This window comes from Plecotus auritus, assembly GCF_963455305.1.
Source record: "Plecotus auritus genome assembly, chromosome: 7".
NCBI lineage: Eukaryota > Metazoa > Chordata > Mammalia > Chiroptera > Vespertilionidae > Plecotus > Plecotus auritus.
The window spans coordinates 24,238,597-24,265,031 of record NC_137774.1 but is presented as its reverse complement, the minus strand read 5'-3'; the positions used below and the strand labels follow the sequence as shown (position 1 = coordinate 24,265,031).

The 26,435-nt window shown below is 37.5% G+C and overlaps 1 protein-coding gene across 1 annotated transcript in view; it reads right to left on the bottom strand.

Moving 5' to 3' along the window:
* AATF (apoptosis antagonizing transcription factor) overlaps window positions 1-26,435 on the bottom strand; it is a 92,036-nt gene that overhangs the window by 63,853 nt on the left and 1,748 nt on the right. The window contains exons 3-4 of the mRNA XM_080677972.1: window positions 23,805-24,236; window positions 23,207-23,344 (exon numbers count right to left, since the gene is read on the bottom strand). Coding sequence (XP_080534098.1) covers window positions 23,207-23,344; window positions 23,805-24,236 — 570 coding nt within the window. The remainder of the gene's footprint in view (window positions 1-23,206; window positions 23,345-23,804; window positions 24,237-26,435) is intronic.

Genomic DNA, 26,435 nt, shown 5'->3' with positions numbered 1-26,435 from the left:
ATTAGTAAGGTAAATTTTATTATGCATTTTTTTTTGCCACAATAAAAAATTTAAAAGAACAGAAAAGGCAAGTGCCTGTCCCTTACTTCCACTAGGTACCACGTGTCATGTTCTAAAATATGAAATGAAGAACCATGCAGGGAAGAAGCTGCAGAGCAGTCCATAATGTTTATAGCTGCTTGCCCCCAACAAGCAAGTCATAATTTGACTCTAACATGTAACATAACCAAGAATTGTGAAAACATCCCATGAAAGCCTAGTACTTTAAGGGCCACTCTCAAATAGCTATACAAGCCCTTTTATTTTGTTCAAGTCAGTTTTTAAAAATCCATTGCAGATATATTAGACAGCCTATCAATCCAACAAGAAAGCAGAGAGCCAATATCAGTAAATCAAAGTGTGCCTTTCTGTTAATACTCTCTCATATGTTCTCATTTTATACACCCCTTCACCCAGTCAGAAAGTAGCCCTGAAGTATTTAAGCTCCATTCAGGGATAGCACCACCATGCATCAAAGTGTCAAGAGACCTACCAGAGATGAAATCTGCAATTCTGTGCTTCTAACCACACCAAAAAAAAAAAAAAAAGTTTATCAAAGTCACTAGTAGTCAACACATGGACAACGGACAACTTCCTGTAAAGAGATTTAGAAGAAAGAACCCAATCCTCATTTCTTTGCAATATTTGGGCTACATTTCCTCCTAGTAAGATTTTATGTAAAACCTGAGGAGACAAGGAGCAATGCTTTATTGGACGTGGTAGGCCTCATCAAAGCCACAACTGACAAGAGTGAGGAAAGACTCTCTCTGGGAGGCTCAAATCTAACAGTGAATTCTTCCCAGACAAAACCAAAACAAACCCTCTTTATCATTCATATAGGGCTGAATTCTGTTTGTTCAACCCTATAAATTATAAAGAGAATGGAATCAACAGTTTCTAATTCACTTGTAATTTTTCACCCATTACTGTTACAGTTTTTAAAAGCAGCAAAGATGCATATACTTTCTTCTCTCTCCTTCTTGGCAAGTGGTTACCAAAAAAACAAACAACAACAACAACAAAAATAGAGACTGTCAAAGATATATGTGTATTTTGCCCTATATGGTCAATTTCCAGAAGAGAGAAAGAAGAACATATGCCTCACCGTGTTACCAAGATTCAACCTAAGCATCTAGGCACCAGCTTTAGGAATAATTTTCCAAGCAGATAATAAATAGAAAGAGTGCTTTACTAAGGGTCAGGAACCCCACATTCTAACTGACACTATCACTAACTAGTCATTTTATAGACTGAGTGGACCAATGTAATCTCTTTGAGTCTCAAGTTTCTCATCTATAAAACACAGATAAATCCTTTGCCTGTATATCACAGAAAAATAACAAATGTTTTTTATATATTAAGGTATTTTAAAAAGTTTTAATTTTATAAAGATGGAAAGAATATTACCATAAAAATCATCATTTCACATGGTGAAAATTCTTAAGCTCTGCTTGTACTGATCTACAGCACTAGGGCTGAGCTAGTACTCACAGTCCTATATTAAGTATTCATTTGCATGCTACCCATATGCAAGCATTCTATATAGAAAATGTCACCAATCTAAAAACCATTTTCACCTAACAGCTTTATTTTTCCCCCTGATTCATCTAGGCTGTCCAACAAAAACAAAATTGTAGGCAGAGAATAAGTTTGGACATGGGTGCACAGTTCATTTATTAGATTATAACCCAATACGTAAAACTTGGGTAAGGGGGTGGAGGTGGAATGGGAAGAGTGAATATATAAAGTAAAATAAAGCTTACCTTATCAGATTTTAAATATCTATACCGTTATTTTTAAAATAATATGCAAACATACAATTATTTATGTACAATAAACTGCCACATCCCTATTACCCCCAGATAAATATATTGAACTAGAATGTACATATTACAAGGGCATTTCTTTTTCCTCCTTCAAAAGTAACTCTAGAACTAGAGCTAAACTATAGGTCAAAATGACACACAATATATTGGCCTGAGAACAATACTTTTCATTCAAATCCACACAAGCCTGCCACTTGCACTAGTCATCCCCGGCAATTAATCCCCCAAGAAAGACGTTTGATTAAATCTTTTCAAGCAAATCCTTTGCTTTGCTTTTGTTAGTTCACTTCTTGTCAACATCTATTAAAATATGCCTTTAATTCTCCCACAATCTTAAAAAACACCGATTCCACTGTCTTCAACTTTAATCAACTGTATGGCCGGCATTTTTCATTTCATAATAATGTGCTGCTTGGAATTCAAGAGGCAGGCTCAGCATCAATCATCTGGTAAGAATTTTTCCACTGCAATAAATATGCAAATGAGGAGAGCCAGTCAGTCGTATTTCAGGCCCGACTTGCTAGTGTTTTAAAAAAGACACAAATTTATTAATTGCCGGTGGCCAGAGGAATCCTATTACTTTGGGCATTGATTACAAAGCTGTGTGAGTGATTATTGTGCAACTCGCGGGCTACCCAGGCATGAGGAAAAATTATTAAAGCAAGGCAGAGATTATCAACTCAGAATAACAATAAGCCTTAACATTTAGGCCCTAACTTCTTCAACAAAGAATTACGTGAAGGCTCCACTGTATCATAATTCCAAATTCTGTCAGTATTACTGTTTGGGCTGGTACTTTATTCCCCAAGCAGAATGGTGTTACCAGTAAGAAAGAGTACAGTAGGTAACAAATTCCTTAACACCAACCATATGGATGAGTTGTTACCATTTCCAATGTGTGTCCAACTAGAATTTTTATATATCCATGTATGAATACATATATACAGATGTGTGCACATACTGATTCCCAGATATAGATACATGGCTGTGTTATTATTGAGGACTGTGGTTTTAACTGGAACAGTATAAGAAGTACTGTCCCAGTGTGTTGGCTGGTTCTGTGAACCAAAAGCAGAATTTTTTTTTAATGTTACAAAATAACCACCAGGATAACATTTTCAAAGCAGAGCATGGAGACTTATATTCTAAATCATGACGGCTAAGCCAAAAGCAGACTTGGGTTTTCATACCTCTGAGGGTACCACAGTAGAAGGCATGCAATCTATGCAGAGGTCTATGGAGAAAAAGGTTTGATAGGCTAATACAGAATGCAAAGTGTTTTTGTGAGAAACATTCAGCCCAAGACATATTAAATCAAATCAGAAAGAGGACTCAGTGGGCAAAACTTATTTTTTTCTCTTAAGAGAATGATGTGGGGAGTTGGGGGAGTAAGTGGAAGTTGAAATAAGGGAGAGATGAAGAGACACATGATAAAATATATTGGGTGAGCCCCTCACAGAAAGAAACAAAAAGAAAAAATCCTTAACATTTTACATTACTGCCACACTAAGTAACATGATAGATAGTGTGCATTTGAGTTCTGTGGAGGGACATCCCACTCAAGTTGTAATTTCTGACCAGGCATGAATTTATAAGGAGGGGAAAAGAACTGCAGAATTTCTTAGGTTTCCCTGAATACTCTCTCAAACACCTTGATGAAGTGTGTCAATAAATCCTTAAAAAGCCCTATAGGACACAGCAATCTAACTGATCAATGTACTTCCTGAAATCCACTACAGTTACCTCCTTCCACTTCATAGTTCCTAGACAACCTCCATTGCTCTGGAGTACTTCCCTAACAAGGGAAATTGATTACCCCCCTTTAAAAAGAAAGAGTAACGGCTCAGAATATGAGGTACTTCAAATCCAAGTTTATTTACAAGTAATTGTTTAACTGCCTAACAGGAGTTCCCCGGGAGAGTGGGGATACTCTTTTATCTGATTAGATATTTTATATGCATATATTACTTTTATAATTTAAAATACTATTTAAAGTTAACTTTAAAGTAAGAAAACTTATTAAAAATAAAATTAGAACCACAATCCAAGTCACCCTCTCTTTCATATAAAATAGTCTGACCCCTTCACATTAAAAAGCCTTTAAAGCAGTGGTTCTCAACCTTTTTAATGCCACGACCCTTTAATACAGTTCCTCATGTTGTGGTGACCCCCAACCATAAAATTATTTTCGTTGCTACTTCATAACTGTAATTTTGCTACTGTTATGAATCGTAATGTAAATATCTGTGTTTTCCGATGGTCTTAGGCGACCCTGCTAGCGGTTCTCAACCTGTGGGTCACGACATTATGGTTGGGGGTCACCACAACATGAGGAACTGTATTAAAGGGTCGCGGCATCAGAAAGGTTGAGAACCACTGCTCTAGAGCCAAAGAGAAGCAGCATGAGGTGCAAGCACTCAGGACCGGGAGCAAGAGAGGGTTGGATTCTGCCTCTGCCTGTTGCCAGCTATGTAATTGTGGATATTTTAGTTCCAGAAAAAGGATGCCTATGTCACATGGCAGAACATCTTATTACACTATCATTTCCAAATCTAATGCTGACAAGCAAACAAACTGTGGATTTCGTATCTGCTAACTGTGATAAATATGTATCCTCCACAAGCTGACCTTTGTTAACAGAAGCAAAGTAATCGAACTGAACTTTTTCCTTATTATAATACACCAACTATAATTGTATAGGTTACTCGTAAGAGTCTCAAAACCATCTTACCAGATTGAAGAACCTAAAATTGCTACAATGTATTCTCATGAAGATTTAGTAGTTATCACGGATAAATAAGGCTCAGACAATAAAAGTTTTCCTTTTTTTTAATATTAGGAAGACTAAGCATTATTTATTTGCCAACTCAAAATGAAACACTTGGAGAGGATGCTTTCATGTAAACAAAGAACAAAAAAATACTTAAATGATTTATGCTTTAAAAGTGGTTTACCCATCTCTACACCTTACTATGAGCTCCTTGAGGCAAGGACTATAAACCTTGGTATGCTTAGTGTTGGCAAATGGTGGACTCTATGTTGCTGACTGAGTAACTGAAAAAAATGACACTGTAATATTTTTCTTGGCACATACTTTTTTGTATGTGCATTTCAAGTCATCAAAGAACTAACTGTACTAGTAAGTGCAGAATTTATGTATATAACCCTTTTAGGAAGAGGGAAACAAATACTTTGGCCATAGAACTACAGTCTAAGAAAAGACTGTACTATCACTATGAAGATAACAGTTAACACTAAGAACCTATTAAGTAGCAGGCACTAGCTCCTAAGCACTTTGTATGTATAACTCATTTAAATCCTCACAACAACCCTTTGATTAGGTACTATTATTATTATACTACCACTAGAGGCCTGGTGCATGAAATTCGTGCACAGGTAGGGTCTGTAGGCCTGGCCAGCGATCAGGGCCAATTGGGACCGGGCCTCCCTTCCCTGGCTGCCGGTCAGGGCCTTCCTTCATTCTGTGCCACCCCCTGGTGGTCAGCACACATCATAGCTAGCGATCGAACTCCCAGTGTCCCGGTCAAATTCCCGAGGGGACAATTTGGATATTAGGCTTTTATATATATAGATAGAAGATTACTGGTATACAGATGAAGGAAATGAAACACTCCTACAAGCTTTAAAAAAAAGCCTGCACATTTTTCCACTTTCTAGGTCAATGTATATGTATGAGTACAAACTACCTGGAAAACGAAGTGTAATATAATTACTAAAAAATGACAAAACTGTCCTCCCCTTACACAATTAAACACACACACACACACGCGCGCGCGTGCGCGCGCGTGCGAGGCTCTGTTACAATGTTATGTCCAGCCCTAGCCAGTTTGGTTCAGTGGACAGAACATCGGCCTGAGGAATGAAGTGTCCCAGGTTTGATTCTGGCCAAGGACACATGCCCGGGGTTGTAGGCTCAATCCCCAGTAGGGTTGTGCAGGAGGCAGCCAATCAATAATTCTCTCTCATCATTGATGTTTCTCTCTCTCTGAAATCAATAAAAATATATAGAAAAAATAAAAGATAGCAAAGTATTGCTTTTAAAGAAAGAAAAAGTAGATTTATATTCATTAACATGGGAAGATATAAAGCATAATCTCATTTATGGCTTTTAAAAAAGTTTAAATTGACATAAAGTATATGGAAAGATATATACCAAATTGCTAAATACAGTTATCTCTGAAGAGCACTATTAAGAGTAGGGAAAAAGGGGACATGTTTAATCCATGTTACATATTTCAGTATTGTTTGGGGGCAGGGGGCAGTACTATCTGAAAAAATTTTTTTACTACAAACAAATTTTATTTTTATGGTTTTTAAAAAGGCAATGAAGATTAAATAAATATATTTCAAAATACAGAGATGTCTTCTAAGGTAAATGTAATTCTTTCTGTCAACAGAAAATCAAACAAGGAGAAACATTAAAATAAAAGCAGGAAAGATTAGAGGTGGCCAGAAGATTGATTGACAAGGAGACTATCCACCCCTAAAACTAGTTTAAAATTTTCCCTGTACGATTCCCAAAAACCAATAAATGTAAGAGAAAAATTGTTTACCCTCATTAAAAACTGGGAAATATAAATTTTTAAAAATGTAAATTAAAATAAGCAGAAACCATTTTCCATCTATTAAAGTGACAAAGATGAAAAAAAATAAGATAAAATTCAGTATTGACAAGGAAAAGGGAAACTGAAATTCATATAAAGAATGTAAGAATGTGAACTAATATAGCTTTACTGGAGGGCAACTTGGCGATACAGATCAAAAGCCTAAAAATTTAGTATATCCTTCGAACACATACTAATTCCACATACAGAAATTTATTTTATGCAATAACATAATCATGGATGTGAATAAAGATTTAGTAACAATGATGTTTATTGTATTATTTATAAAAATGAAAAACTGGACACAATCCAAATGTCCAACAATAAGTAATTGGTTATGTGATGGAAAGTGTTTGCTAGCATTAAAAATAATGCTCTAAAGCCCTGGCCAGGTAGCTCAGTTGGTTAGAGCTTCATACCCATACACCAAGGTTTCAGGTTCCATCCCTGGTCAGGGCACATACAAGAATCAACCAATGAATGCATAAACAAGAGGAACAAGAAATTGATATTTCTCTCCTCCCCTTCTCTCTCTCTCTCAAATCAATTAAAAAATAATAATAATAATAATGTTGTAGAATAGTATTTAATGACATGGAAAAATATTCATGATCTCTGTTAAGCAGGAAAAAACAGATTGCAATATAGAATATAGTTCCATTTTTGTTCTAACTACACACCCACAAGGGGGAAAAAACTAGAAAGGATACACATACCCACACAACAATATATTAAAGGTACTTAACGCTGGCTGCAGGGATCAGAGAGCATAATTTCCTTACTTTTTTGCGTGGCCATTTTCTGAATTTTGTATAATGATATGTACTACATTTATAAGAAAAATAAACCTGTTTATCTATTTCTTTATCACTTAAAAAATGCCATACCTGCCTATAGCAGAGGAACTAGGTCAGGTGATCCCCCGAGGGCCCTTCTAGCTCTCTTACTGAAAAAACAGTATGCAGGAAAAATTGAAGGATGCATTTACTACTTGCACTCTAAGCTTCTGTTTTACAACAAATTCATCTCCGTAGCACTCCTGACTTCATTCCTTTAAGCTTTGACCTTTATTCCCTCACACTTTCTTGGAAAAAATAAAATAAAATAGTTAAACTATAGGTACAGTGATTGGCCAAGAGAAAACCTGTTTCTGTACTAGCTTTACATCTAATGGTGTGACCTTAACTAGTTACTAACCTGTCCAAGACTTGATTGCCTCATATGTGCAGCACACTTATTAGCACCTATTTCACAGGCCGCTGTGAGAACTAAATGAGACATTTGTGAAGAACTTAATACAGTACATGGAGAGTAGTACACAACTGACAAATGGGAGCTATTTTTATTATTTTTAGTTTATATGGGCATCTAGCATTATACTTACACAATACTTATAAGATAGACGTAAATTGATTATCCCAATTCTCAAAATATCACATTTGATGGCTTTCTATTCATGTTCTTATATCTTACTAGAGGCCTGGTGCATGAATTCATGCAGGAGTGGGGTACAGCCAGCCCACCCCAATCAGGGCCGATCAGGCTGGGCCGGCCAGGGGAAGGGGTCGTGGGCGGTTGGTGGGCCAGCCCTGCCCCCAATCGGGGTAGGGTGGCCGATCAGGGGTGGGGCTGACCAGGGAAAGGGGCTGGCCAGGGATAGGGGCTGTGGGTGGTTGGCCGGCTGGCTCCGCCCCATGGTCGAGCTCCCAGTTGAACTTCCAGTAGAGGGGACAATTTGCATATTAGCCTTTTATTATATATGCCTTAGAGGCCCAGTGCATGAAATTCGTGCACGGGGGGCGGGGGGAGGTGTCCCTCAGCCCGACCTGCACCCTCTCCAATCCAGGAGCCCTCAGGAGATGTCCTACTGGGGAGCGGGCCTAAGCCTCAATCTGGCCGCCCTCTGCAGGAGGTGACCAGGCTGATTAGGGGAAGGCGCCACCCCCATCACCCCGCTGCTGCTGCCACTGCCGGCTGCTGCAGCCGCCAAAGTGTTTTCATCAACACGGACTCCAGTCCCTTCACCACGAAAAAAATGACAACTTTCTTTAGGCATTTTCAAGATGTCTCTTTCATAGGATATGATATCTCTTCCTTCCTTCCTTCCTTCCTTCCTTCCTTCCTTCCTTCCTCCCTCCCTCCCTCCCTTCCTTCCTTCCTTTCTTTTTATCCTCAACTGAGGATATTTTCCCACTGATTTTTAGAGAGCATGGAAGAGAGAGGGAAAGACAGAAAGACACATCAATGTGAGAGGGACACTTCAATTGGTTGCCTCCTGCATGAGCCCTGAACTGGGCCCTGGCCAGGGAGGAGCCTGCAACCTAGGTACATGCCCTTGACCAGAATCAAACCTGGACCCTGCAGTCGGCAGGCTGAGGCTCTATCCACTGAGCCAAACCGACTAGGGCAGGATATGACATTTCTTAGCCCCTCCAGCAGTGGACCTTCTTTTTTTCCTCCAGGAGTGAGGTGGAAAAACCCTAGATCACCTTCTTGAATTCTTATTACCCAAGTTACCAAGAACACTGAGAGTGGCGTATGGGGAGCTTAGCCAATGAGCAGTCAGAAAAGGTGTTCCTTTGCAGCTCATGCACAGAGGCAGGACTGCTGGTATGCGCAGCTGGCAGGCCCTCTTCTCTCCAGGCCTGTGCCATCCATGGCTTGCCTCACCACGCAGGCAGTCCCCTCCCGCCCACCTGCACGCGCAGCCTCCTCCTGAGTGGTCGTGACATTACAGCGTCCTGGCTAATTTGCATATTACCTCTTTATATATATATATAGATAAAGATATAGACAGATTGATATAGATATATATATAGATAAGTCATACTGAAGACATCAGAAATACTTTATAATTACTGGAGTAGAACATTTGTCTCTGCCCTTTCCCCAACCCTCACCATAGCTGACATTTATGTAGCCTAGATTATGTACCATCTGTAAGATGTAAGAACCTTTAAAAACTATCTGAGCCCAGCTGGTGTGGCTCAGTGGTTGAGCACTGACCCATGAACCAGGAGGTCATGTTTCAATTCCCAGTCAGGGCACATACCCGGATTGCCATCTCCAGCTCCAGTAAGGGGTGTGCAGGAGGCAGCAGATCAATGATTTTCTCATCATTGATGTTTCTCTCTCTCCCTCTCCCTTCCCATCTCTGAAATCAATAAAAATATAGTAAAAAAATATTTAAAAACAAAACAAAACTGAACAGCTTCTCTATCTCTAAAAATTCCCCTTGCATAAAACAGAATGAATAGCTAGTAAGAACTTTTCTCAAAATAGTAGCAATTTGGATTTATCTAGAGGCAAATTTACTCAATTGCCCCCAGGAAAAAAATCTGGTAGATTTGAGACTAAACATTCAGCAAAACGATCAATGTTATATGAAAGGTAATTAAAATTTATCAAAGAACTCAGCTATAATCCAGTGTTGTCCAAGTACAACAAATTTTCAAAGCAAATCATCTAGGCAAACTTATGTGGGGATAGGTTATAAATAATAATTATAATAATCAAGAGAGAATTATGTCTTAAAGGTATCATGATACAGACTTTCTCTAAGATAATTCATAAGTAACATTATAGCCTTTTTTTCCCATCACACCGCCTGCTACCCCCTATCCCATCTCCTCTCCTTGTCAAACTTCCATTAAGACTTAATGGAAAAATAAATCTAGTGAGAGAAAATATATACACATTAAAATGTCTGGAATAATACACCCCATGGTGTTTTCTCTGAGGAGGTGTAGGGATTTGGAAAACTGGGAGAACTTTTACTTTCTCCTTTACATACATCTATACTATTTATGTATTTTTTATATTTTATTTATTGATTGGCTTTGAAAGAGAGAGAAAGGGATAGATAGGGGAAAGAGAAACAATGATTTGTTGTTCCACTTATTTATGCATTCATTGGTTGATTCTTGTATGTACCCTGACTGTGGATCGAATCCCCAACCTTGGCATATCAGGACGACACTCTAACCAACTGAGCTATCTGGCCAGGACTTATATATATATTAATGGAAGAGCATAAGGACAAACTAAATTTAGTCCTATAAAATCCCTAGCAAGTTTATAATTTCAGGAAAAAAATGTCTCTACACTTTTGAAAAATGCTTTGCAGCTTCACATAGTATTTTTAAAGATAGACTGGCTACTATTAGAAAAATACATTACGAGTAGATAAGCATTAGCCATGGTTAAAACTGAAAAGAAGGAACCTGATGAACCAGTGAACTGATTTCGTGTTTCCAACTGCTATTCATATTCCCTTTCTTTTTTAACTGCCTTTCATTCTTCAACTCCCTTTATTTTTAAGAATAGTTTATTGATTTTTTAGACTGGGAGAAGAGAGAAATATCCATGTGAGAACATAACATCAATCTCCTGCCTCCTGCAGGCCCCCTACTGGGGGGTCAACCCCACAACCCAGGCATGTGCCCTGTCGGGAATCGAACCAGCAACTCTTGGTGCATGGGACAACACCCAATCAGTTGAGTCACACGAGCCAGGGCTACACTCCTTTCTTACACACCAAGATGGAGACCACCTCTGGTTTAGACCAAGGATTCCATACACCAAGAAACTTGCATCTTGCACTTTTACCATGTAAATAATGCACAGATCCTGCGGGAACATGCCAAACACTAGGATTCTTAATTAATGGAGCTCTTTAATGTGCAAATCAGGAACAAATTGCAAGTTCTGACTTGCATTGATTATGAAAACAATTGAATGAGCAAGACCCTAAAAAATAACCACACACAACAGAATCCTAAGTCTTTGAAGAGACCAAAAGAATACAAAGCTCTCAAACCAGTCAAGTCTGACCAATGTCCAAAATGCAAACCTAAAACAGTGCTGCTCACTAGTACACAATGAATTAAAAAACCAGAAACAAAAAGCCAACAGTTTAATCAGAAAGCAATCACTATAAAGCATCTATTCCACCAACACTTGCATTAAGCAGAAAAACGAGTGTTTACTCCAGAAGCTCATACACACTGTTTTAAGGAAGGGAAAAAACACACTATGTCCGCACTTATATGTATATAGGTATAACAAAACAATGCTGTCTCTTTAAAAAGAAATTCATCCTATATAAATTATAGCCATAAACTTTTCCTGCAGTGCAGCCTAATTAATTCTTGTTCTATACACAAAGGGAAATGCTGGGTGACAAATGGGTGTGAGGCCAGAAAGCTGCCAGGTCTGCAAAACATTTTCTACTTCAATTTATAAGCAATTTTGCAGTAAATCATCAACCAGAACCTGGAATCTCAGGAATCTCTGAGTGTCCAAACCACATTATATCATATCACTTATCAAAGAGAGAAGGAAAAAGAGTTTAAAGACATCTCATTTTTCAGTTCTAACCCACATCAAAATCTAGAAGCTCTGTGTAATCTATTATTCTCTTCTGGGTCAGGTTTTAGTACCAAAGATATATATTTCAAGCAAAAATGACAATATAGGTTGATGCAGCCCATTCTTCCATCCCTAGAAGTACTGTATCACGTATCCATTACTATAAGAAATATTCCCAGAGTTATCTGAGAATCAGCACACAACTATTTATAGCCCCTCCCTCAATCCAAGCAAAATGTTCACAATCAAACCAAACTGCAGGGTTCAGCAGTGAGCCACTATGGAAAAACAGGTGGGATACACTCCAAGGAAATGAGGCTACTGAGGAGGAAAATAGAAACTATAAAGAAAAAAGCAGAGCTGCCCCTATATAGTCAAACCCTTCCCCTGCCCCTAACTTCTGCCAGCTCTCCATCCCTTTTCGACAGAATGTCATCTGAATGGAATTTTAAAGTACATAATTTATTTTTTTTATTGTTTAAAGTATTACATATAGTATTACATATGTCTCCTTTAAAGTACATAATTTATTAGAACTGGACTCTTTCACTGCCATAACTTTGACATTCAACAAGTTTTTGCATTTATCATGTTTGTTCCTTTTTATTGCTGAGTAATGTACCAGAATTGGTTTACCCATTTGACACTGAAGGACATTTGGGCTGTTTCCAGTTTTGGGTGATAATCAACAAAGGTGCTATAAACAAGCATGTATAAGTCTTTGTGTGGACATATATTTTCATTTCTCTATGGTAAATATCTAAGACTAGGACTGCTGGATTATCTGGCAAATACATGTTTAACTTTATAAAAAAACAAACAAACTGCTCAACTGTTTTCCAAGGTGGCTGTCCTATTTTGCATACCCACTAGTAATAGATGTAAGTTCCAGTCACTCTGCATCCTTGCTAACTTGGTATTGTCAGGTGTTTGTTTTTAGCTATTCTAATAAGTATGTAGTAGTAGCTCATTGTGAGTTTAATTTGCATTACCTCAACACTAATGATTTTGTTAAACATTTTTTCATATGCTTACTTGCCATCATATACCTTCCCTGGAAAAGTTTCTGTTCAAATATATATTTAAAAATGAATGGAGAAGCAGTGAGAGAAACAGTGATATGAAAACAAAACATCATTGGCTGCCTCCTGCACACCCCCTACCGGGAATCAAGCCCACAATCTGGGCATGTACCCTGACCAGGAATCAAACCGACAGCTTTTCGGTGCACAGGACAAAGCCCAGGCAACTGAGCAACACCAGCTAGGGCTTTCGTTCTCTTTTTAATGGGTGTTTTTTATTGTTGGGTTTTGAGAGTTCTTTATATATTCTGAACACAAGTCTTTTGTTGAATATGTGATTTGCAAACATTTTCTCTAGGCCTCTAGCTTGTCTTTTCATTCTGTGAACATATCTTTCACAGAGCAAAATTTTTATTCTGATTTAGCCCAATCATCAATTTGTTCTTTCATGGATTGTACTTTTGATGTTGTATCTAAGAACCCTTTGCCTAACAAAGTCATGAGGATTTTTTTCCCGTGTGTTCTTCACTTTATAGTTTTATGTTTTATGTCAATGATCTATTTCATGTCAATTTTTGTCTAAAGTGTGAGCTATTGATTAAAGGTCATTTTTTGCAAGGGAATGTACATTGTTCTAGCACCATTTGTTGAAAAGACTATCCTGTCTCAACTGAGCTGACTTTGCACCTATGTAAAAAGTCAATTACCCATATTTCTGAACTCTCTATTCTAGTCCACTGATTAAAGTAACTTTTAGAATAGATAAACCCACAATGAAAGGACAAAGTATGAGAGAGATGACAGCAACTCAGTTTGGTAAGCTAAAAAGCCAATTAACTAAGCAATTATGAGAATGTCTAAAATTAAAAAGACTGGCCATATCAAATGTTTATGAGGATGTGAAGCAACTGGAACTCTTACACAATGCTGGTGAGATTTTAAAATGGTAAAACCACTTTGGAAAACAGGTTGGCAGTTTCTTTAAAAATTAAACATATAAACATATATGTACTAGAGGCCCAGTGCACGAATTTGTGCATGGGTGGAGTCCAGCAGGGCCAGCCAGGGGGAGGGGCTGCAGAAGGTTGGCCAGCTGGTCCTGCCCCCTGGTTGAACTCCCGGTAGAGGGGACAATTTGCATATTAGCCTTTTATTATATAAGAAGATATGCATAGCCCATGGACACAGGCAATAGGATGGTGGAGGGTGGTGGGTAGGGGCTGAGAGTATGGGAATAAATGGGGGGGAAATGGGAGATTTGATTGCGGGTAGTGAAAACACAATACAGTGAATATATGATGTGTTGTGGAATTCTGCACCTGAAACCTGTATAATTTTGTTAATCAGTATCACCCCAATAAATTCAATAAAAAGGAAAAAAATACTCAAAGAAGAAATTGAAAATAAAGCTAAAGAAATTATCTTAGAATGTAGAACCAGAGAGAGAAGAAAAAGAGAGAACTGAAAAAAAAAAGAGAACCAGAGGAACAGTCTAACACCAAATAATAAGCCTTCCAGAAAGAGAGAAAACAGAGATAATAAAATCACTAACAAAGTAATTTCAAGAAACTTTTCCAGGACTGGAAGTTATGTTTCCAGACTGAAAAGACCCTGCCAGTACTCTGCACAATGAATGAGGACACATGTACACCAAGGGGCAGCATCATGAAACTTCAGAATTCTTCAAAGAGAAGTTTCCAACATCCAAAAATGGAGGGGGAAAAAGTAAGATCAGGAATCAAAATGGCTTTTGACTTACCAATAGCAATTTTGTAAGGTGGAAGGCAATGGAATACTATTCTATAGAATTCTATATACAAACAGAATTGTGATGAGTGTCATTACAGAATAAAGGTATTTTCAAACAAGCAAGGTCTAAAAATGTTGATCTCTCATGCACCCTTTCTCAGCAAGCCAGAAGAGAATGTGCTTTACCAACGTAAGGGGATAAGCCAAGAAAGATGCTGGAATATGGAGAAGATCCACAGAAGCAATAAGTGAAGGTAATGCCAAGCACATTAGCTGGGCACAGAAGGTGAACAGTTCAGATTGAGCAAGTCAAAAGGCTCTAAGAGAGACTTCTGTAGGAAGATAAATCAGCAGAATATCTGATGCAACTGAATATCCTGAGGGGAGATTTAGACAACCAGAGTAAAGTTTGGGCTTGAATTACTGCATAGAAAACAAAATAAATAAAAATGGAACAATTATTAACTCTAGAAAACAAAATGGAGTGTGGGAAAGGAAAAATAATCATAATATATATATTACTCAGCTCAGCTGTGAACAGTGTTTACATAGACATAATATTGTAAACACTGACTATTGATCTAACCAAATTACAATATAACCATGAAGACAAGGAGGTGTGTATGAGTGTAGTAGGAGAGCTAAATCCTCATTTTCATAATGAAGAGTCAATAGATAATGCCTAGAACAGAAAAATCAAGTAAAAACAAAACATGTTAACTAGAGATATAAAGATAAATCCTATGGATTCCCAAAAAAACAGAATTAAAAATTTAATTTTTGCTTCGGGAGAGTAGGTTATGGCAAGGGGGTGATGTGTACAGCCAGCAGAATCTGGTTTTCATAACAAGCTTTGTTAAACTATTTGACTCTTCAAATTATATACATGTATAACTTGGGTGAAAATTTAAAAGGGAAACTGTCCAAGGTAAACAGAAAAGCTGGTGGAGATAGGAACAATTTTAGGAACTAAAGTGAAAACAAAACCAAAAAAAGCTTTAAATGTACATAATATACTCCAAGCATATTAATTATATTGAAAAGGAACATTCAGAAAGCAAAAGAGGTTAAAAATATAATTTAAAAAAAAAAAAAAGAAAAGAACTAGCTTGGCCAGTGTGGCACAGTGGTTGAGCGTCAACCTATGAATCAGGAGGTCACAAGTTCGATTCCTGGTCAGGGCATGTGTAGGGGTTGTGGGCTTGAGCCCCAGTAGGAGGGGTGCAAGAAGCCAATCAATGATTCTCTCTCATCATTGATGTTTCTATCTCTCTCTCCCTTTCCCTCCCTCTCTTACATTAATAAAAATATATTTTTTTAAAACTGCTCATTAAGATCACAGATGACCACCACGCTGCAAAACTAAATGTTCAATTCTCAATCCTCATTTACCTACCCTGTCAGGCACATTCTTATCTTTCATACCAGAGAATAAATAGAGACATAAAACAAAGTATCTACAATTACAGGAGTAAAACAGAAATAGAATGAGACTAAATATAAGACAAAGAACTCTTGTCTTCCAGAATGCTTCTGTACTGTTTATCATATTCAAGTATAATTTTCATAAAATGATTTAAGAATAGGTTTTAAGACATAAATAAAAATAGAGTAAGCATTTTATGCAGTGGTTAGGCTCTGAAATCTAAAGTGTGAGAATAAAGCAAAAATCAAGTTCTAACAAAACTACTTTAAAAATCCCTAAAATTGCCCATAAAGTTTAGCACCACGCTGTCTCTCCACAAGTTCAACATATTCAGTTCCTCCCCTCAAACACTAGTACACGCAGCTACTTCATTGATTAAACGAATAATTGTGTTTAGGACCATTATACAAAGACTGCATGCTGTCACTTTGGTGTGTTTTTTTTTTTAATTTTCATATTATAACTTTAAACACTAGATTCATACACAGTGTGTCTGATGAGAGGTATTCAGGAACAGAAAATAATTGATCCAGCTGCCTTCTCATGCTTACTCCAGGGCACTCACTCACTCACTCAATAAAATGGCAGGCAGAATTGCTGGTACTATTTAAGCTATTGCTCTCTCCCTCTTTTTCTTTTGGCCAGGAATATAGTGAAAGGTTAATTAAATGTCCATACAAAGTTCCCAATATTCGGTGTACAACTTCATCGTGAATAACAGAGTGATTCTACCTGGAACTCCTACTACTAGCCAGGGTTGCTGCCTTATCTAACTCATTACTATTAATGAGTTACTAATTGTTTCTGGAGCTAAAGACAACCCTAATTCCTAACAAATCCAAAACAAAACAAATTTCCATAATTTTGAAGTTTTCACAGCTCCGTCTCATGTTTTCAGGGCAGGAGGAATCACTGGGGAAGTCTGACACTCTGCTCCTGGTTGCACTACTTGGTTATTTTGGAAAAGCACTTGCTTTACTCTCTACATACTATAAGTGCCTAATTAACCAGGTTGGACAAAATAGGTAGTAGTTCAAGAGGGACCAAATGTCTTCCTACACAGAGCTCATTCGCTAATAAATAAGACAAAACATAGCATATATTTCAATGCTAAGTCAACAGGTATGATGTAAATATCAAATAGAAAGTTAACATCAAGACATGATTGTTTCATTTCCCACCTAGGAAAAAAGAAGAGATCAAAAAATAATATTCTGGGGGTGAGAGGGCAATGGGGGCATAAGGACATATATGTAATACCTTAATCAATAAAGAAAAAAATAAATTAAAAAAATAATATTCTGTGGTGGCAGGAGTGCAGGACATAACTTACAGATGGTAATTTCAATTGTTACAATTCTTCTAGGGCCAATTTCTCAACATATTCCAAAAGCCTTTTTTTAATAAAAGGTACCATACAATCCCTGTCCTAGCAACTCCATTTCCTGGGAATGCAGATCTGTGCTGTCCAATACAGTATCCACTTGCTACATGTGAGTATTGAGCACTTGAAAGGTGGTTAGTCCAAATTTTGAGATGCACTGAAAATGTAGACTACACTTTGAATTTCAAGACTTAACATGGAAAACTATACATAAAATACCTCATTTGTAACTGTATAGTGACTACATGTTAAAATTGTAATAAATTTTTGCCATGTTGGGTTAAATAAAATTTTACAAAAATTAACTTTGCCTCTGTCTTTTACCTTTATAATGTGGTTACTAGACAATTTAAAATTACACATGTGGCTTGCATTACATTTCTATTGGACAGTGCTACTTTTAGACAAACTGCACAGATATGTATGTACAAGGATGTTTATCAAAGCATGCTTTATAAAAGTGAAAAACTAGAACTTAAGCATCCATCAATATAGATTGGTTAGACAAATTGCAGTAAATCTATAAAGTGTAATATTCTGTAGCCACTGAAAATGCTGATGTACATCTAAATATACTAACATGAAATGATAAATTAAATAGAAAAAATAAGTTTACAAAATAATACTTATTTTTAAGAGTCCAATTTCATTTTAAAAAGGGGGGTGTGTGTGTAAGCACAGAAAAAGATCTGAAAGGATATTTATCAAAATAACAACTGTGATTATCTCTGGGCAGCAGGATACAGGTAAACCTTATTTTTTTCTTTATGCTTTTACTAGAAGCCCGGTGCACAAAATTCATGCACGGGTAGGGTCCCTAGGCCTGGCCGGCAATCAGGGCCAATTGGGGCCTTCCGGATGCCGGCTGGGGCCTCCCTTCCCTGGCTGCCGGCCGGGGCCTTCCTTCGTTCCGCGCCGCCCCCTGGTGGTCAGCACACATCATAGCAAGCAGTCGAACTCCCAAGGGGACACTTTGCATATTAGCCTTTTATATAGATAGATATATTTCCTGAATTTTTGAAGTAAGCATAACATAATTTTATAATTAGAACAGTAAAGCTATTTTAAAAAACGACAGCCATCATCTGAAACAAAAAGATCAATCTTATATGATCTTGGCTAAATGAAGTCCACAGTGATAGAAGTCCTTAAATCTATACAATGCTACTCTTGGAGAAGCTTGCAAGTGCCTTCATCCCAAGCAATACTTAAACCAATTCCAAGTAATTAAAAATATTTCAGGGTTCTACAGACCATTTGTGAGAACTCTGTCATGAACCCATAAAGTGTTAATTGAGAGAGAACACTGAAATAGATGTTCATGAATTAGTCACCTAAGGCAACTAAGTAATTAAAGGGAGGAGTTCCGCTGATAACATCGGTTGCCTATGGGATAGAGAACTGGAGGGGGGGTGCGGTGCAAGAATGGGAAGGAGAATTCTATGTAGTTGTTAGTATCTTTGGAATTCTGAGCCATGTGAATGTATTGCCTACTTAAAAATAAATAAAATACAAAAACAACAGAAACATTATCAAGACACTGTGGATGCCCATGACTAATTCAAAATTTTAAAAGTTATTCTTTAAGGTATCTATTAGTGTTGAGGTCAATTAAGAATTAAAGTGTTCTGCCAAAACCGGTTTGGCTCAGTGGATAGAGCGTCGGCCTGCGGACTGAAGGGTCCCGGGTTCGATTCCGGTCAAGGGCATGTACCTTGGTTGCGGGCACATCCCCAGTGGGAGGTGTGCAGGAGGCAGCTGATCGATGTCTCTCTCTCATCGATGTTTCTAGCTCTCTATCCCTCTCCCTTCCTCTCTGTAAAATATCAATAAAATATATTTAAAAAAAAAAAAAAAAAAAAAAAAAAAAAAGAATTAAAGTGTTCAGTCTATTCAAGTCAAAATAGCTGAGGGGCCAGGGGAAGGACCACAGAGAGATGAGAAGATGAGTATGAATCATATGTGGGAAGATGAGGGGGAGCAAACAAAATGTGATTTATTAATAATGGAATTTGTTTTTACACTCTTAGGCAAGCAAAAAATTCCAACACTGCCTCTATATTTATATTACATTGTACTGTGTTCTTGGATTTTTTTGCTTATGGGAAATATCAAAATGTCAACCATTGTTTCTATTAAAGGTCTTTAATGATATTGCATTTTGGACCTGTAATGAAACATGGTGCTCACTGCAGTTTGTATTGCATCTCATTAAATACATTAATAACATGCATTTCACTAAAAGGTCAACTTATTATGGCTGGAGTTTGGCTTTCCTTTAATCACTTCATTTAAAGCTATAGAGCAAACTCTGAAAAAGACAGTAGAGAGTGCCTGTTACAAAAATGTTCTCTCAATTCCCCATTCATTAAAATCAGTTATGCTTATTAAGAAATCATTGTTAATGTTTTTATGTGAAATACTGATGTTGTGATTTTTTTTTTAAATCCTTTTATTTTAGAGATACATGCTTATTTACTGATAATAGGATGTCTGGTATTTGCTTCAAAATAATCCAGAAATAAGGGGAGAGTTAGTATAAGTACAGATGAAGTAAGATTGATATTACTTAGCTGGTAACGGTATATGAGTTCATTGTACAATTCTCTCTACTTTTATGTAGATTTGATATATCCCATAATGAAAAGTTTTAAATAACTCATGCTGAGTTTTCCTTAAGTAGCTTGCACTCTTCCTTGTATATCATTGCTACCAACATAAAAGACCTTCCTCCTAATACTGGAGAACTTTTTAAAAGAAAATCAGAGGAAAAGCTAATCTCTTTAGAGAAATGGTTTTGTATACAGAAGATCCCTTAATTTTGCCAAGGTTACTTCATGGTTTACCACTATGCTGCTACTAAGATATTTTAAAAATGTCTTTGAAATTACTTCACAGTTAAAGAGTTAATTACTAACATGTAACGTCAAGGTGATTGGGGACTAAGTGCATATGTGTGTTGTTGAAGGAAGGAGATATTTGTTTAGTTTCTGAAAAGTAGACATTAGGGTACTAAAGGTACAAAGACATGCTCAGAAGTTTACTGTGGCTAACATACAGCTGGAAGTCTGCTGATTTAGAGACCATTGTTAGGACTATGAGGTAAATGACAGTGCCAAGGAGAGAATATATCAAGAAAACACTACTTGAGAACAGGATCCTAAATGCAATGAAACTGACATTGGGAGCATAAAAGAAGAGTCTGAGATGAGAAGAAATCAGAAAGGCAGGAGAACCCAAACAGCATATGTAATGTCACCAAAGTCAAAGGGAAATATTTCCAGGAAAGACTGAACGTTTCAGGGAGGCAACAGACTGGGTTTGGCAATAAGGAAATATCTGCTCACCTTTCCGTAGGCATAAGCTGAATTGTAAGTATTATCTATAATAAGAAAAGGGCAAAATGCTAATTAGACCGGATGTCCTTCCGGATGATGACCTTCCCTACAAAACCAGGGCTGTGAGGAAAGCCTGGGTCCCGGGTGCCAGAGGGAAGCCAGTGCCGGCAGCCCGGGGAAGGAAGGCCTACTCTTGCATGATTTTCGTGCATTGGGCCTCTAGTAGTCAAATAAAACACTACCCACTTTCCAGCACAAATGGTTAATTTAGATTATATAGGGAATATAAATACTAATAAAAAGTCAAAAAACACTGAAGACAGTGGGGATAGTTTGTTACAATGATGCCCATCATTCACATAGCTGAACATAGCCAAATACCTCTTTCAGCAGAAAAAGATAATACCCATCCCTAACATTTGTGGTGTGCTATGTGCCAGACACTGTGCTAAGGCTTTATATCATGTCCTTTAATCTCACAACCTTATTATCACCATTTTAGTGTGATGTTAAGTAACTTGCCCAAGGTTACAGAGATGGAATCTAAACTCACACAGTCTGACTTTAACTACTGCAAGACCAAGCAAACTGAAAAGAGATTTACTTAAAGACAGTTAAGTTCCAGTGTTTACTTGAGGTCAGCACAAATTCAGCTTATGTTCCACACCAGCTTTACTACACAGTATAAATTCTTCATTCAGGGTAAAATAGTCAAGACATTTTTCTTAAAGTCTGTTTACCAAGACAGGCAGGTATATAACATGTTATGTCATATTGTCATCAGAAGGTTGAAAACAAACAAAAATTAACTACCTGTAAGATGTGCAGAAATTCTGGTTATCAGAAAACTCCCCACTCTCCCATCTTAAAATATATGATATCAAACAAACATTCCTTTCTTCTCCTTCTTCCACCATAGCCCACCCCGTCAGATTAATAGACATCCATCAGATTAACTGGAGTTCACCAAAGAGGCAAAGAGGCAATTGGTTAAATACCAAAAAAAAAAAAAAAAAAAAAAATCAGAACTGTTGTAAAAGTTAAATATAACATTAAAACTGCTAAAGATACTAAATTATATCCAAGAATAAAAATGTGTCCATTATACATGATACTGATTCTTCAAATATCAGTATTTTAAGATGACAAAAAAAATGGAAAGGCTCAAGCAAGAAGACTATTAAGTAACAAAATGGAAAAGGCCTTTAACAAAAACATTTCAGATAGTCTAGGTCTCATTCCAAGGCAAACCAGGGATTAGGTCAAAGATAGCAGAGAAATGCTCCAAAAATCTCAAAAATTATGAAAACTGGCCATCTATCATTTATTTAAGGGAGAAAGGGGGAAAAGCTGGGAGAGGGATATAAAAGACCCACCCTCACAGTATCTGCAGGGTTTCTGAAGGATTAACCAGGACTTTCACATAGGAAATAGACTTCAAGTATGGCAGGACATACAATCTAAAGATTGGACTCTAGGAAGTAATTTCTAATTAAACCACATGTTTTCCTATGTGAAAGGTCCACAAAATCTCCTTCCCTAGAAATCCTACCTATTTTTTGGAATGGCTTAAGCTCCCTAAAGGTAGGTATTAAATCCTCCTCAGCTCCCTTCCAACCCTAATGCTATAAGATAAAAATAAGTTTTAAAGAACAAATGAAAACACTAAGCCTCAGCAGGTAAATGAGGAATAGAGATCCCAACCACAGTGCACTAGCCCCAAATCTCTCTCTACCCCAGTCTTTTGGTGCCACTGAGCACACAGGCACACAGCACACAGGAGGCAGAAAAGCTGGAGTTTTCTCTCTGCCTTGCATGTACAAGCTCTGTAATTCTCAGCAATTCGTTCTCTCTGGGCCACAGTTCTTTCATATGTAAAATGAGGGGACTGGGAACCAAAATATTTCTAAATTCCTTTTTTCTCCTAAAATTTTTGGCCTTCACAGCTCAGCAATTCTCTTCTAAAACTTTTTTCCTCCTTCTGCAGTCATCATCTTGCTTCACTCTATACAACTCAAAGGAAGATATGAGTAAGATCTTAGCATCTTCTAGAAACCTCACAATAAAAAAAACAAACAAAAACAAGGCATCTTTTAAATATGATACAACCAACTTAAATGAACTGATTTTAGTCATTCCTTCTCTCCCTTTCATTTTCTAACAGTAGATTTTCAGCAAGTGTTCTCTGAACATTAAAAGAAGTAACTGAGAAAGCCATGGAGCAGAGGGGGAGGTAAGAAAAACAGCAGAACAGACATGACTCCAGCAGCCAATCCATTTCAACCAGTTATCTTCATTTGATAAAAGAATTATATTGCTTTTTTTTTTAAGTTAAAAACTACTATTTTATACCATGTTATCATGAAAACCACGTCTTCTCTTTTTCAACTCTGTGGTGCTGCCAAGTATCCCAATAAGTATGCTTACTATTTTTTAAGGCGCTGGCAAATTCTGGGCCACCCTTGTCCTTGAAAACAGGGAAAACATCCGGTTGAGGAAGCTGATTGGTAGTCAACAGAGCTTTTTGCAGTTTGATCCTTCCTTCCAAGAGCTGGTCCCACAGTGCTGAGAAAGAAAAAATAATTCCATTCCTCAGTTATATAATCTTCCTGGGGAGGGGAGGGGGGAAAGGACAGGAAATCACACCAGTCTGTCTCTAAGCAACACAGCTTTATCACAGTTTTTCATGCCATGGAAACACTCTCTGTTATAGGAAACAAATTCAGTATCTTGGAAGCAAATATGTGCTACATGAGAGAAAATGCTAAAGCCCAAAGAGAGGAGAAAACACTCTCCTCTTCAATCTTCCACAGTTGCCGGAAGTACTAGAGCAGAACCAACTAAGCAGCTCAGTGTAGAAATGGCTGGCTAAGCATAGAGGAATGGGGCTTTAGGCTTCTAGGTAAGTGGGGCATGTCACAAACTTAATTGGAAGGACACAGGAGAGAGTGAAGAGCCAAAAACAAACAAACAAAAAAAACATCAAATGCAGACACTTTGAAAAATAAGCAAACCATGTACAAACCTATCTGGTTCTTCACAGCTCTGCCTTTCTCCACTTCCTCGGAAACTTTGACACTGGAGAAGGTCATCACCACACCATCATCTTCACTGTTCCTGTCTTCAGCCCTGTCTTCCTCACTGGCACCCTCTAAATCTTCTTCACCATCCCCTTCTTCCATGCCACTCTCCTCCTCTTCATCTTCCTCATCATCACTGCTACCAAGGTCATCCATTCCCTCAGTAAATTTTTCAAAGTCACTGATATTCTGGATACTGAAGCCTGGTGTTTTCCCAGAGCGGTTTCTGCTCCCCTTCCTCCAGGCCAGACTATTGTCCCCATCATCACCACACTCCTGTTCCTCAGCAACACTCATGGCATCCTCATCAGACTCCTCCAGACCCAGCCCCTCTGAATCGCCATCTCTAGACTCTTCCTCATCAGATATTTCCTTGTCTAAACAAGGGAGAGAAAAAGGAAAGAAAATGGATGTTACCTTGAGGCAAATACCAGGCTGTATTTTTCATTTCATCTAAAGGGCCATGGCAGTTATTTTTTTTAAGTACTAGTATTATACATTGTACTCAATCCAATAAATATTTATTACACATCTATTATCTATAAAATGCTAATGGAGAAGCAAAGATGCACAAAACATAAATCCAATCCTAACATAAAGGTTCTAGTGGGAAAGACCCATAAAATTATAATACAAAAAAGACTTAAAAGTTTTAACAAAGTTTTGATAACCCAGAGAAGAGGGAAATTTTAACTGTGGGACAAATGAATTTAAGTATACTTAAATAGAAAGAGATAGTCCTTGGTCTGGACCTTGAAGAATGGTCAGATTTCAATGGTGTGAGGGAATTACCAGTTTTCTCAACATTAACTATCCCAAATGCATAATTTCTATCACACAAATGTACACAATTTATTATATACCTACTAGAGGCCCGGTGCACAGATTCATGCACGGGTGGGGTCGCTCAGCCACCTGGTAGCGCTGCTGCGGAGCTCCCGCCGCTACCACAGCTGCACTCGCCAGCCGTGAGCCCAGCTTCTGGCTGAATGGCGCTCCCACTGTGGGAGTGCACTGACCACCAGGGGACAGCTCCTGCATTGAGCATCTGCCCCTGGTGGTCCGTGCACATCACAGCAACCAGTTGACCGGTCGTTCAGTCTTAACAGTCGCTTAGGCTTTTATATATATAGATATAGATTAAGCACCTATTATGAGCCAGGCATAGAAAAATGCTAAGGAATGACAAATAGAATGTGATACCTATGAAGAAGGCTTCATAGTCTGGTGGGAGTGGTAGATATGCACACCAGCAATTATGTTAATGTCATAAGGAACCACTTAACTCACCTGCAAAGGTGAGAGATGGCTTCATGTGTAGGAGGAGACATTATAATTTTACTTATTAAAGGTAAGTAACAGCTCATCATATAGAGAAAGGGGAAAGAGAAAACAGCATATGCAAAGATCCAGCACCATAAAAGTACACTAGAGTGCAAAATGGTAGGAGATATGCCTACAGAGTTGCTATCAGGAGAGTCTTACCTGTAATGGGAAGGAGTTTGAACTTGATCCTACAGTAAATGGAATGTTAATTACAGCTCCTGATTTTACTTTCCCTTAGGGTATCACCTGATTAGGGTTTTCACTGATTATCCTACCTCTTACATGGTAGAACATAAGGGTCCCATGTATAGCAAACATAATTATTAGACACAGGGACCAGTTACCAACAACTTTCTTCAATAAAATAAAGATTTTATGAAAACGTGGAGAGGCCTTCAGTACTTCTTTTAAAAACTATATATAAACTAAAGATACAGGGAAATCTGTCAAATATACAAATACAAAAACTAAATGCAAAGTTCTTTAAAGGTATGCAATTTTTCAAATTAAGAAACATTCCTACAGAGTACTAATTAAGAGTACTTTTTTCAAATTAAGAAACATTCCTACAGAGTACTAATTAAGAGTACTCTTGGAGTCGGACTGCCTTACTTAAGTCTGGGATCCTCCACTTACTACATATATGACCTTAAACAAGTTACTTAACCAATCTTTATCTGTAAAATGGGAATAAATACTATCAACCTCACAAGGCTATTGGGAAGATTAGATGAAATTATGTAAGTAATGATAATGGTGATAACATTTTTTGAAGACTTACTGTGTCCCAGATTCTTGGAATTTAATTTAAAGCATTTTCTACAGTGCCTGACACATGGTGACAACACAATAAGTACTATAATATTTGTCTCATACTGGTCTCTTTAGCAGTCTCTAGGCAAAAAATGTGAAATGAGGTTATCAGGAACTTGCAGAACTATATCAAGGACTAAATCATATATATATATATATATATATATATATATATATATCATAACCTAAATGAAAGTTTGTTTTATATTATCTGCAGATTCTCAACACAGCACCTCTGATCTCTTTAATGAAAACCAAATGGCATCCACTCAGTAATTACCATATGCAACCACTTCTTCTACTCTGCTTTAAAACTATAAGCTCACATCTTCTAACACTCCTGCAGGGAATAGGGAAGGATTATGTTATTTTTGTAATGGCAAAAGATGAGTTTCACAAATTAATGTCATAAAGTGACCCAATGTAAGACTGAAAAA